We start from the raw sequence: 12,610 nt of genomic DNA, 5'->3' as shown, positions 1-12,610 counted from the left end.
CTCTCTCTCTCTCTCTCTCTCTCTCTCTCTCTCTTTGTGGACCTATTGCGCTAAAACAAGAGTCACTCGATGGGGCTGACGCTCTAATGGGCGAACATAATTTTAGTAATTCAAGTCAGAATCAACCTTTTGATTTCATGCACGAAAATATCTATACAGTGCGAAATGGGGAAAAAAAGACCTCAACTTAAAAATAAGAATGTACAACTAATGTACAGGTACGTACAAAATTAGCCCCTTACCCAGGAGGTGCTATTAAACCATTCTAAACTGATGCAGAGAAGGATAGACTGGTTTAGATGCAGTAAGACAGTGCATTAAAATATGCATTTAACTGTGCAGACGCGGAAGCCGGAAGTAGCAATATCACTCCTTTATTTCGTAGAAGTGAGCCAATAAAGCAAACTAAAAGCAGAAACACCTCGTAAAGTGCTGCTGCTGCAGAAGGTACAGGAGGATAAGCAGACAGTGATTAGGTAAAACCGCAGGAATAGGAAGGAATGGGAAGAGACAAAGGAAGAGACAAAGGAAGGAAATCAAAGGAGAAAATACAACTTTAAAAGGTTAAAAGCGCCACTGCAGATCTCGTGGCCTAGTGGTTAAAGCGTCCGCCTCGGATGCGGGAGGTCGTGGGTTCGAACCCAGGACGAGTCATACCAAAGACTTATAAAAATGGTACTAACAGTTGCATTGCTAGGTGCTCAGCATTAAGAGGTTAGTGTTAGGACTGGTCGGTCTGGTGTCAGGATAATGTGACTGGGTGGGACATCATGCTAGATGTCTGCGGCGTGATGCCCCAGTGCTAGATATACTATAATCTGCCACACTGCAGACTTCCTAGCGATATGACTGAAAAAGTGTTAAAGCTACGTTAAAAATCCAAATCACACTCACGCGTAGATTTGGTGCTTAAGTCTTCCAATGTGCTTTGAATACCACTTGGTTTAAAATGAAATAGTTTCCATATGAAGGATCCAAATCATTTGGCATGTGCAAAAAAGCATTAGAGTGAAGTGATAGTTTACAGTTGCTGCAATATTTACCGCAACCTTTTCTCAGGTTACTACATCTGAGCCAACAACGGAACTTTGCGTGGGAAAATCGGCATAGTGCAGTTTGCTTTTGTAGCAGTGAAATACGTGTTATTTCGCATAACGACGGAAAAATATTATCCGTGGCTGGTACATACTGTTCACCCGAAGCAATCATTATATACTTCCTCTGATTTTCATTAAGAACATATCGGTCTCATTGGAACTGTTCTTTTGCTTGAGTAAAACACATTCCATGCTGCATACAATAACTGCAATGAAATACGTCAGCCTGAATACCACAATGGGGAGTTATGGGAACTTCTTTAATTCCCCAAGCATCTGTATAATTGTTTCTATATTTTGTCATGGCGATTAAAGACACGATAGTTACAAATATCTACATGCCACTGACAACACGAAAATAGTATAAGCGCAAGATTTTTGTAATAAATTTCAAAGAATGCCATCAATTTGTACAACACGTGGTTTAAATAATTATTCTAGAACAGTTCATTAATAAATATTGTTAAGATCTCTATGTACGCTGACAACAAAACTGTCTTGATCTGTATGTATGTTGATAAAACAAAGCTGTTTATAATGCCAACTGTATAGAATTAATACAGACTCCAACGGTGGCACAATGAATCCAGCTGTCATGTCTATTAATATAATAGAATTTCAGAAAGAGGGATTTAATGACGGTAAATATGTCTTTCATTACCAAAAGAATGCAGGTTATCTGTACCGGATCGGAATGAGGGGGGATCTCCAACCCAATCACTTGAAATTTGACCATCGTTTTATTCTTGTTGCACGTTTATTGGGTATTATGCACACTTTGAATAAACAGTCACATTAACTTTAGCTTTAGTGCTCTTTCGACGAAAATCAGAGCACATTTTAAATTTGCGGGGGGGGGAAGGAGGGGGGAGGAGGGGGGGGGGGGAAGAACACGACTAATCCGGCCCTGGGTCATGCTCCACAGATTATAGCGCCTAGCGATATCGCAAGGCCATCGACGGTCTTTTCTAACTGAAGTTCGCTCCCGTTGAACCTTAAAGAGTCTGAAGTGGACCAAGCTATGAAATATGCATATCACTAAAATATTTGGAGTTTTTATTCGCCACATTTATCATAAACATGTTATTTTAGGGTTGTGTATGTATGTGCGGAGGAAGGCCGCGATGGTTGTGGTGGTGGTGGTGGTGGGGTAACATAAGAATATTAGAGTATGACAATATATCGTATCCATCAGACGCACCTTCTCTGTCAGGAATGAATAAGACAATTAAGCAAGCTTAAAGACTTTTAGAGATACTAATTAAAAAGTAGGATCCACGCCTGTAGTGTATACAAATATAATTCCGAAATAGATATATGACTGCGCTGAATTTAAAAACCTACGATTTCATCTCTCCAGCTATAACTGGACATGCATTTCTTCGGAAGTTCTTGAAACGATACCGATTAATTACCAATTATGTGGTACCACATGTATATCATGTAAATCGAATATCACTGGGCGTAAAGCTACGAAAACGCGCAACGTTTTCTGTCTTCTCTTTGATTTTTTTTGTTACAAATAGGTGTTTTATTAAAGAATAAAACTGAATTGATTTAGACACCATGTCCAAGGACATTCCTGACGTGATGTTTTCTTAGTGACAGAAACAAACTACAAACTAAGCTTTTACCTTCCGTGTAGTTTCTGATCTTGGTACAAGCTATCTACAGAAACTAGACCCCACCTCTGCTGTATTTACCCACATGCAGTATTATTTATGGCTTACAGCTGTATGTAAATAATTGTCTGAGTCATGCTGGAGCGGGAGAGTGCGAAAGCTGACCACAATGAAATGTTCAAGTAAATGTACCATGATGCACACTTGATAAACACTGGCAGAATTCGTGAAATATCTGACATGATACATTATATAGTTTTCCGGAAGGTTACCGAACACAAACAGTGTATAGTATTATAACATTCACAGAATTAGTAATAGAGTTGACAATCGGAACATCCTCGGCCATTTCCATCACGTCAAGAAAGGAATCTTAGATATAATTCGCAGCCATTGCGAACTACTGTATATACCAGAGGTTTTCAAGCTATGGTACGCGGACCACTGGTGTTCCGCGAGTTTCACTCAGGTGGGCCGCGAAAAAAAAGGCTGCAGAACAATTCCGAACCTGGATTTTGAGTCTTAATTCTTTATGAATCAATATTTCAATTTTATATTCGCTGTATTTCGCAATGTCATTCCGTTACGTGAAAGTTCGTTTTCATAAATAGAATTCAAAATGAATACCTCTGCCTCACATTCGAGTTTTATTCGTGAAAAAAGGATGCTCGGATTGCTCGTTTGTATTTCCATTAATAGACGGTGAAAAGCCAATGATGGCCAATTAACACAGGATAACTTAAAAGATTTTAAATATACCATCGCATAGGATTAACTCTCTTTTCAAGAGCACACCTGCCTCCGAATCGGATCATCGCTCTGCCATCTCCGTCAAGTTGTGAAATAATCTCGGAAATGGCTGTAGGAATACAAATCAATTTGATGCGTTGGGTGATTCGCCACTATCGGAGTGCACCACCTATCATACAACAGCAAAGACCAAGGTTTTTCCGATTGTGACTATCTCCTTCCATATAGGTCAAAGTAAATGAATGTAATTCAGAATACAGTTATCAATCGTGACGAATTATATCAGAGGTTTCTTTTTCGACTTGACGAAAAAGGTCGAACATAAGCCAATGCAAATTTGATGGTAAAATGCCACCTGGAGAAAAATGTACCCTTTGATAGTGTATTTCACTCACTTTAGATTGCATTTGGTATTGTATTTTCTCGAGAGTGATTTTAGTATTTTACTAAAACGTTAAGGAAAAGTGTCAGGAACTCTTTCTTTACTTGCATTGATTGAGCAAGGGGCTGGCGATATCACAAGGTGGCACAATGTATAAATGATGTCACAATAAAAAGCTTCTGAGCCTACAATCATAGTCTGGTTCATTTCCACTGGTTTTTTGTTTCGGATTCAATCAGTGATAATAAATATGCGGAAGCATCCATCAACGTGCTCATTTTAGTGATACGTCTCAAGATACAATTAAAGAAGATAAAACCACCCCAGGACTCATCCAAAACTCAAAATTATAACTTCTGATTGGTTCATAGACGGACACTCAGAGAGAGAGAGAGAGAGGTGACCGATGTGTTATGGTCTGGAAGCACAGAACTATGGCTCCCAAGTAATAAGTTTTGAGTTTATTCCGATTCTGTAAAGAGAATCTCTATATAACCTTGGCACTTATGATTATTTAACCAGAAATTCATAATCTAGGATCTATTGATGTGATGAGATAAAGACCCAGTCATGTATCTTAAATACTGAAACAACGCCTAATTATATACCAACAAGCTCACAAAAGGTACCCAAATCGGTTTTACGTCTCTAGATACAATTAAAATGTACCCATTTTAGTGGTACGACTCAAGATACAAAGAGGATAAAACCACCCCAGGATTCATCCAAAACTCAAAATTATAACTTCTGACTGGTTCATATACGGACACTCAGAGAGAGAGAGAGAGAGAGAGAGAGAGAGAGAGAGGTGTGACCATTGTGTATGGTCTGGGAGCACAGAACTGTGGCTCCCAAGTAATGCGTTTTGAGTTTATTCCGATTCTGTTAAGAGAATTCTTTTGTATCCTTGGGACCATGTTTGCGCTGTTCACGGAAATTACAAACTGAACAAACGGTGAAGACCCAGATATGTTGTGCGTCGGCAGATCAGAGTCAATCCTGTTTGCAATTAGGCACACGTAATGCAGGCGAAAAGACAGTATACTGCTCTTTACTACTGGTCCTCGTACTGCAGTCAGATAGCACTATCCTGAGGAATGTTGACAGGGTATTTAGTGCCGGACCTGATTAGCACAACTGATGCTAGGTACTAGAAACTAGTACTGAAATGAGCACCTGTCCTTTTGGTAAACATGTATGACAATGTTGCTTTAATTAGTGCCCAAAGTAAGTAAGTATGTATGTATGTATGTGTGTGTGTGTGTGTGTGTGTGTGTGTGTGTTGCTGTCGGGTTTAACGCCATTTTTCAGCACACGATAGGCTATACATGGCGGCCAGCATTAATGGTGGAGGAAGAACCCGGGAAAACCACGGAAAGAACCACCGACCCACGAGAAGCTACTGGCAAGCTTTCCCACATACATTGGCTGAATCCGAGACTCGAACCCACGCAGACTGAGGTGAGATGGCAGTGATCCGTAACGGAGAGCGCGTTAGACCACTCAGCCACTCAGGGCCCCTATGTATGTATGTATGCATGTATGCATGTATGTATGCATGTACGTATGTAGGTATGTAGAGAGAGAGAGAGAGAGAGAGATGATCACTGGGTTATGATCTGGAAGCACAGAGCTGTGGCTTCCAAGTAACAACTTAGAACCTATCGACATCCCCATCGCTACAGCCACACATCGATGTATTTGGTGTGAAAAAAGACAAATTCTGATTATTATGATATGAAAATGACTTTGGCCTCTGAGTATTTTATCCACGGTGACTTAGGTCCTGAATGCCGTAAGACAGAAACTAAAGAGATCCCAACCAACAACCATACTGTACTTATCAGTAGTGAACAAGAAATAATGTATACAGGCAAATGACATTTCTAACCTTTATGGGAGTAAGTCCCTGCATCATAACCTAAACAGCACTTACGCGCATCTGTAATATAATAGCAGTTTTATATATTTTTGATTTTACAGTTGAATACACAAGTCTGAAAACTGGTTATCAACTAGATGCACTGCTATTAGTATATCTGTTCCGTACAAAGATAGCATTAAATCATTTAAATTTCATCTAAGAATATTCCGATGCGAGGGTTTTATGCTGACAATTGCTGTAAAATCGTTGGAAAGATTAAACTTCAAAACCCAATTAATGTATCGGTACTGTAATTATTACAATCTCCATGACAACTGGAGAAGCCCATACAGAAGCCAAGATAAATGAATGGCAGACTGTACAGATGGTGTCAAAACGTGTGTGTGTGTGTGTGATCGAGATCTGGATTTTTAATGTACCTATTAACAATTTCTCCGTCATATTGCTACGATGTCTGCAGAGTGGCAATTTATAGTGATGTCTAGCTCTGGGAGCTGCCGCAGACATGTGGCATCATATTCCACCCAGTCACTAGGCCGTCCTAACACTAACCTCTTAATGCTGAGCGCCCAGCGAAGCAGCTGCTTGTTTAATTTTTTTAAATAAGTCTTTGATATGACTCGGCCAAGGTTTGAACCCGCGCCCTCCCACACCCGTGGCGGACGCTCTAACCACTTAAATCATCGGAGCGGTCTCAAAAAGAGTATGCTTTATTCTTCAATAAGCATTTCATACTTTCAACTGTGAAAGATTTTTCATCCATACTTTAATTTTAGCTTGCAGACCCAGAGATAACGAAATCTGTTTTTTTTATATGCAGAGAATGACCTAGCCTTAATAGGGCCCTGAGTGGCCGGGTGGTCTAAAGCGCTCACCATTCCGGATCACTGCCATCTCACCTAGCGTGGGTACGTGGGAAAGCCTGCCAGTAGCTTCTCGTGAGTCGGTGGTTCTTCCCTGGGTTTTCCATGGTTCTTCCTCCACCAGTTATACTGGCCGCCATGTATAGCCTATCTTGTGCTGAAAAATGGCGTCAAGCCCAAGAACAACAACAACAGCCTAGCCTTAATAAACACTGAAAAGGCTTTGACACGCAAAAAATATGATTCCTCAAAGTTACTATTTCATTAATTCACATTTCTTTTTAGTCATCTACTACAGAAAAAACAAGTCGCATATTTTGGTTTCAAATCAAGACCGGCCCAGTAAACAAAAGCACGTGTTTTCTTCTCAATGTTTACCAGGGTTATCAATGGTGAATCAAAACTTTTTCATTAACTCGTTATATATCAGTGGGAACATTTTTATTTAATCATAGCAAGACACGAGCACCAATTTAATGTTAAGCTGCCGTGACCTTGAGGCGCCAGCCTGTACACGTATCAAGTCTGGTTTTTATTACACCTGTTTGAGATTGCTGTCGGTAAAAGAATAAAAATAAAAACAAATTCAAGTAACAACAGCGCATCATTGAAAGTTTCCTGGCCCACACATCCCTCCAAGGATGATCGCACATTTCCGCGTCCTAATTTCAGTGGTCACGAAATGATAAATTATAGTGGACATTTAGACTGGTTCTACAAACACATAAACAAACGAACCAAATTATCAGTCTCGTGCAGACAAGCAGGCTACGAACTTGAAAAAGTATACCTCTTCGTAATTTAATAGCAGTTTTAAAAAAAAAAAATCTTTTTGGTTTTAAAAAAAATCATCAAAGATATACAAATGAATAAAAACAATCTGATACAAATTGTATAGGAATACATTAACTCAACAATATTATACTCAAAATGTAATAATGGTCAAGATGTGTGTCAGATAAGATCCCACAAATGCTTACAGAAGATACACACCGACTAGTTTTAGCTGTGTGCACGTTTTCGCTACCGTTCCCTGACTGGTTAATATTTTTCTTTCAAAAATGTCTTAATCATGTACACCTTTCATCGAATATCTAAAATCATCATAAATATATGGGAAAAAAAATAAATCAATTTTCGCAATAACCACAACAAAAAGATAAGGAAAGGTACAGAATTATTTAGACTTGAAACGAAAAACATTATACAATAAATTCATTCAAACTTTGAAGCCTACTTTATCTCCTTTTTTCGTATTTCTGAAGAGAAAATCTCCTTTGCAACGATCTCAATCAAGCTGTCATAAATGAAAATCCAGCAAAAGATATAAAACTATCTGGTATTCAATTTTAGTGCTAACGCGTATAGAGCTATTAATGCCAATAACGGTTACGGCTTAAGGGTATTATGTGTGCTATTTCAATTAGCTGATATTATTTATCGATGTCAATGCTTAAATGTGTCTTACGAATAAATATAATATACATTCTATACTAGAATAAGAGCACGCATACTGACTTACCCTTCCCTGTCCTATATTTGATTTCCTTTTGCCTGGGCAGTGTATTCGATTCAAACATCTCAACCTTAGTGAGACAAATATTCAGGAATGATGAAAAAGGACACAAAGTCTGGACCAACAACAAAGTCGGTATCTAAGTACACTGAAATAGCTAAAAGAGAGTACATATCCTAAGGCTTTTCATATCGTGCAGATAGTTCATCCTGTTTTCTCCATCACTGTCATTGCTTTATGATCAAGAACAAAAGAAACCTTAATCTCGTCTGCTACAACAGCATGTACAGATGGACGCGCGTGGAGGTGTTATAAGGTCAGCATGTTGAGAATGTAACAAGTCCCATCTTTCCCCACTTCTCAGCAGTTATTGCCACCAAACAGGATACTATACATGAACATTCGATGTCATTTGATATAGGACTTTCCCCAGGGCGGGGTTAATTAAACTGGAGAAAACATGAAGGGAGGATAATTAAAGACTCCATAGGACGAGAGCTGTTGAAACACATTACACAGAGCTAAGAGCACTTTCTGGTAAAATGATCCCAAACAGAGTGATAGGAATCTCCCAACGGAAATAATTCATTGAGATCAGCTAAATCACTACCATAATCGTTAGCCAATAGCTCCCGTTCTCAACTTGTTTTCGCAAACGTTGTGACAAATGGATATAGTCAATTGTGTTTATCCTGGGCGTTCGGTGTTTTGTTATAGAGAAAGCATACTAAAAACATCACCGGAGGAGGGGGAGGGGTCACTTGGTGTAACTAGCATCATGTCATTTTTTTCTTAAAGGGTTCTGCATGGCACGCCAAATCGTTTAAAATGGATGAGCCGGAGGGTCAGATGGATCGATTTTAGTGTGAGCTGGAGAGATTGTAGGGTGAGCCTGGAGATGTCGAAGGCGAGCTGGCGACGGTGAGCAGGGAAGGACAAGCTGGAGGAATGTATAAGAAGATGTCAGGGGAATAAAATGCTGGATAATTCTATCGGAAAAGTGTAAAGTAAGGTCTTCGAAAATAAACCGAAAACTGCCTTAGCTGAACCCGGAAAAGATCATTGATTTTATTATGACTGGAATTATTTTATTTAATTTTCTTGTTTGTCACAGGTTTTGGTTCACCCATGTACGATTTCTGAGGGGGCGCTCACCAGTTATGGTGTACTTTTGAGAGAATGACATATGTAAGGCGAAGTTATTTGCATTTAAAACATGCACAGTGGAGAGAATGTTGGCATACCTCTATGCTGCTTTAATGTAATGAACAGACATTTCTTTGGTATTGTACTTTTGGAAATTGTGCATGATCTAAGCACACTGCTAACAATATGACTGCTCCCTTGTGCTAAAAAAATCAGTCTGAAATAGTCTAAAGTACACTATCCATAGCAGCTATTAAATAGGGAAAATAAATTTTGCCAGACTAGACAATACCAGCTTCTGAAAGTGCAATGAATGGATTATCAAATATATAAAATGTAAAAAAAAGTTAAAGTTATCGGCTATTTTTTTTAAAATACAATTTACCTAAGTTCGGGAAGGAAAACGAACAAGTGGAGCTAGCACTTTTTTGAAAGGTGTGCATCTGGAGCAAGGCCAAGCTGTATACTCTATAACCCACATTACAACCATCAATCATACACCAAAATAAAGGGAATCAAAGGCTCTTTGAACCATAACTAAGATATACAATGTCTTTTTTAAATAGCCATTTTAACCAGTGTGTAATAGGGTTGTTAAGCAATAGCCATCTGGTGACGTCACAAAAAACTAGATTTTAGCCCCTGTTTCGGACAAACAAATAATATAGCGGGCCAGTACCATTGGTTATATTACAGAATACCGTACTTAAAGAAAATGAATAAAGCAAATTAACTTTTAATGAATATAACGAAGCAGTCATTAATCCGACTGTTAGCTTTTGCAATTATTTTTCTTGTTGCCTAACAACCTATACACATAGTTCTTTTCGATTCGTACATCTCTTAAAAACTAGTTATACACGTATTCTTGTGATTAATGCACTATATTACTATTATATACAAACTATTTTAAGATCTATTTTAGCCTCGTTATATATTTTTCTGATTTTACTGCTTTATTTTACTTTCAACAATTTTAAAAGTTAACTTGTTTTTCAATTATAATAATAAAAATACATAATTATAAACATTAGGAATTATTTTGCACTAAATTCAAACAAGGTTAACGCAAAATACAATAGAATGTGAAGAAAGCCTGGATACGAAACATCCCGGTTACGAAATAACGTGTGCACTCCGCTGGACCACCCCACGCAATCACCCCCGCCCGAATGTCAGTCACCATATTATCGTGTATTCATTTTTATAAAGTGCGTGGTAAAAAATAAAGGATATGCGAACTTGTTCTGTTTACGAGTCCAGGCCCTTGAGTATTTGTATCAATTCTGTAACACAATGGCAATTAAATGAAGTAGCTGGTGCTCTACACGAGAAAAACATTTTACGCTGTCCGTTAAAATCACAGGATATTTCTGATCTGGGTGGGGTGTTTAAGATCAAATTTGAAAAGGTTAGTTTGCTTTATTCTTTTTAAAATGAGCCCAGTTTAAACAGGTTTTATTATTAAAATGTATTTTATCCTTGTAATTCACTTCCAAAATATTTACAAGTGAATCGTACAAAGATCAAATTATTAAAACAACAACAACAACAACAATAATAATTATTATTATTATTATTATTATTATTATTATTATTATTATTTGAAGGTAGGGTGTGCGTGTGGGTGGGTGTTGGATTTTTTTTAAAAATATCTTTAAAAAATTTTCAGTCATGGCGCTACGATGTCTGCGATGTGTCAGTTTATAGTGACGTTTAGCACTGGGACATCATGCCGCAGACATATAGCATGATGTCCCACCAAGTCACATAATCCAGACACTAGGCCGACCAGTCCTAACACTAACCTCTTAATGCTGAGCGTCTTGCGAGGCAGCTGTTAGTATCATTTTTAAAAGCCTTTTGTGCGACTCGGCCAGGGTTCGAACCCGTTACCTCCCGCATTCAAGGCGGAAGCTCTATCCACTAGACCACGGAGCGGTCATCTTTGAAGGTAAAACAATGCATAGAGGCAAGAACAGTTGAGTCCAATTTTTTTTCCAGCTCCAGAAATATTAAGAAAATACTTTCTGTTGGGTTGATGTTAATTTTACCTCTGTCCTGTTCTCATGTGTATCATGCCTCTAGAAAAAAATAATTAATATATAACACGACTACTATTAGTTAAATCAAAGAAACTGAGTACAATAAAACATGCTTAAAGAAGAGTTCATAGTGTCTCAGGAGACTTCTTTTAATCTGGGGTGGGGAAAGCAGCGAGTCATGCATACTAAGGTAGAACCAAAAACTGTTTAGTCATACGAGTACTTTTAACAAGATACTGGGGGGGGGGGCGCAGAGAGGAACGAGATTGAAGATAGATCCAAGAGATGCGTTGAGAAAGATATAAATATAGAGACAGCTTTGGTAATGCATCAAACCCCACACTCCCTAACTGAAACCAGATAGTACATAATAGCTGTACAGCTCGAACAAATCTTATCTGAAAAGGTATAGCCAAAATATAAAAGAACTATTTTTTAAAAATGGTTAATTTGGTTTGGAGCCGTAACACACAGCAACACAAGGATGTCATTTAGTTTCCAGCCAACTGGATAAAAAGGACACACCATAGTGGCCGACACCGGCTGAACACAAGACAGAATCCAAAACCGCATTTTGTCAGTCCGACACGATAATCACTGAGCCACCGTGGCTCCTGCCTCCTCTATTCGTCTTTTAATCGAGAATCATATACATATATATGCGACACGATTTTGACAAGTACTCCACATATATCAGTTTATCATTTACATCAACATAAATAATGATGTCAGCTTAAAGGTTTTCTTAAGTGGTTACATGTGTTTTAAATTACTACGAAAATTGCAGCCTTGGGAAGATGTGTGTGTGATTTGGATTTTTAACGTAGCTTTAACAATTTTTCAGTCATATCGCTACCATGTCTGCAGTGTGGCAGTTTATAGTGATGTCTATCACTGTAACATCATGTCCCAACCAATCACATTATCCTGACACCATGTCGACCAGTCCTAACAATAAACTCTTAATGCTGAGCCTAGCGAAGCAGCAGTTCCATTTTTATAAGTCTTTGGTATGACTCGGCCGAGGTTCGAACCCGAGACCTCCCTCATCCGAAGCGGACGTTCTAACCACTTAGGCCAGCGGAGCGGTGAGACTATGTGAATACTGACCTTGTTGCACTAAAGCAAATATGTTATATATTTACAGGTTGAAGCTTGTCAAGTTAAATGAAAAGTTCAATTAAAGCGCCATTTTGATTTCTGATTTCTGGTTCTCTGATCCACGTTACAACTGCAATGCCTTGCATGTTTAATTGCCCATCAACAGATCAAACTAATCATGCTTCTTTCAATAAGTACACTTT

The 12,610-nt window shown here is 38.4% G+C and overlaps 1 protein-coding gene across 5 annotated transcripts in view; it reads right to left on the bottom strand.

Annotated features, from left to right (window-relative positions):
• The window catches only part of LOC149803891 (uncharacterized), a 139,597-nt gene that overhangs the window by 10,509 nt on the left and 116,478 nt on the right, over positions 1–12,610 (bottom strand). The window contains exon 1 of one of the 5 annotated variants that reach the window (XM_089953710.1): positions 8,122–8,464. The exons of the other annotated variants lie outside the window; for them this stretch is intronic. Coding sequence (XP_089809836.1) covers positions 8,122–8,179 — 58 coding nt within the window. The 5' untranslated portion in view covers positions 8,180–8,464. Of the gene's footprint in view, positions 1–8,121; positions 8,465–12,610 lie in introns of those variants that run through there. 5 annotated transcript variants of the gene reach the window in all.

This window comes from Sinohyriopsis cumingii, chromosome 3 (assembly GCF_028554795.1).
Source record: "Sinohyriopsis cumingii isolate HCF-2022 chromosome 3, ASM2855479v2, whole genome shotgun sequence".
In the NCBI taxonomy this organism is placed as follows: Eukaryota; Metazoa; Mollusca; class Bivalvia; order Unionida; family Unionidae; genus Sinohyriopsis; species Sinohyriopsis cumingii.
The sequence above is the reverse complement of the archived record's forward strand: the minus strand, read 5'-3'. Positions and strand labels throughout refer to the sequence as shown.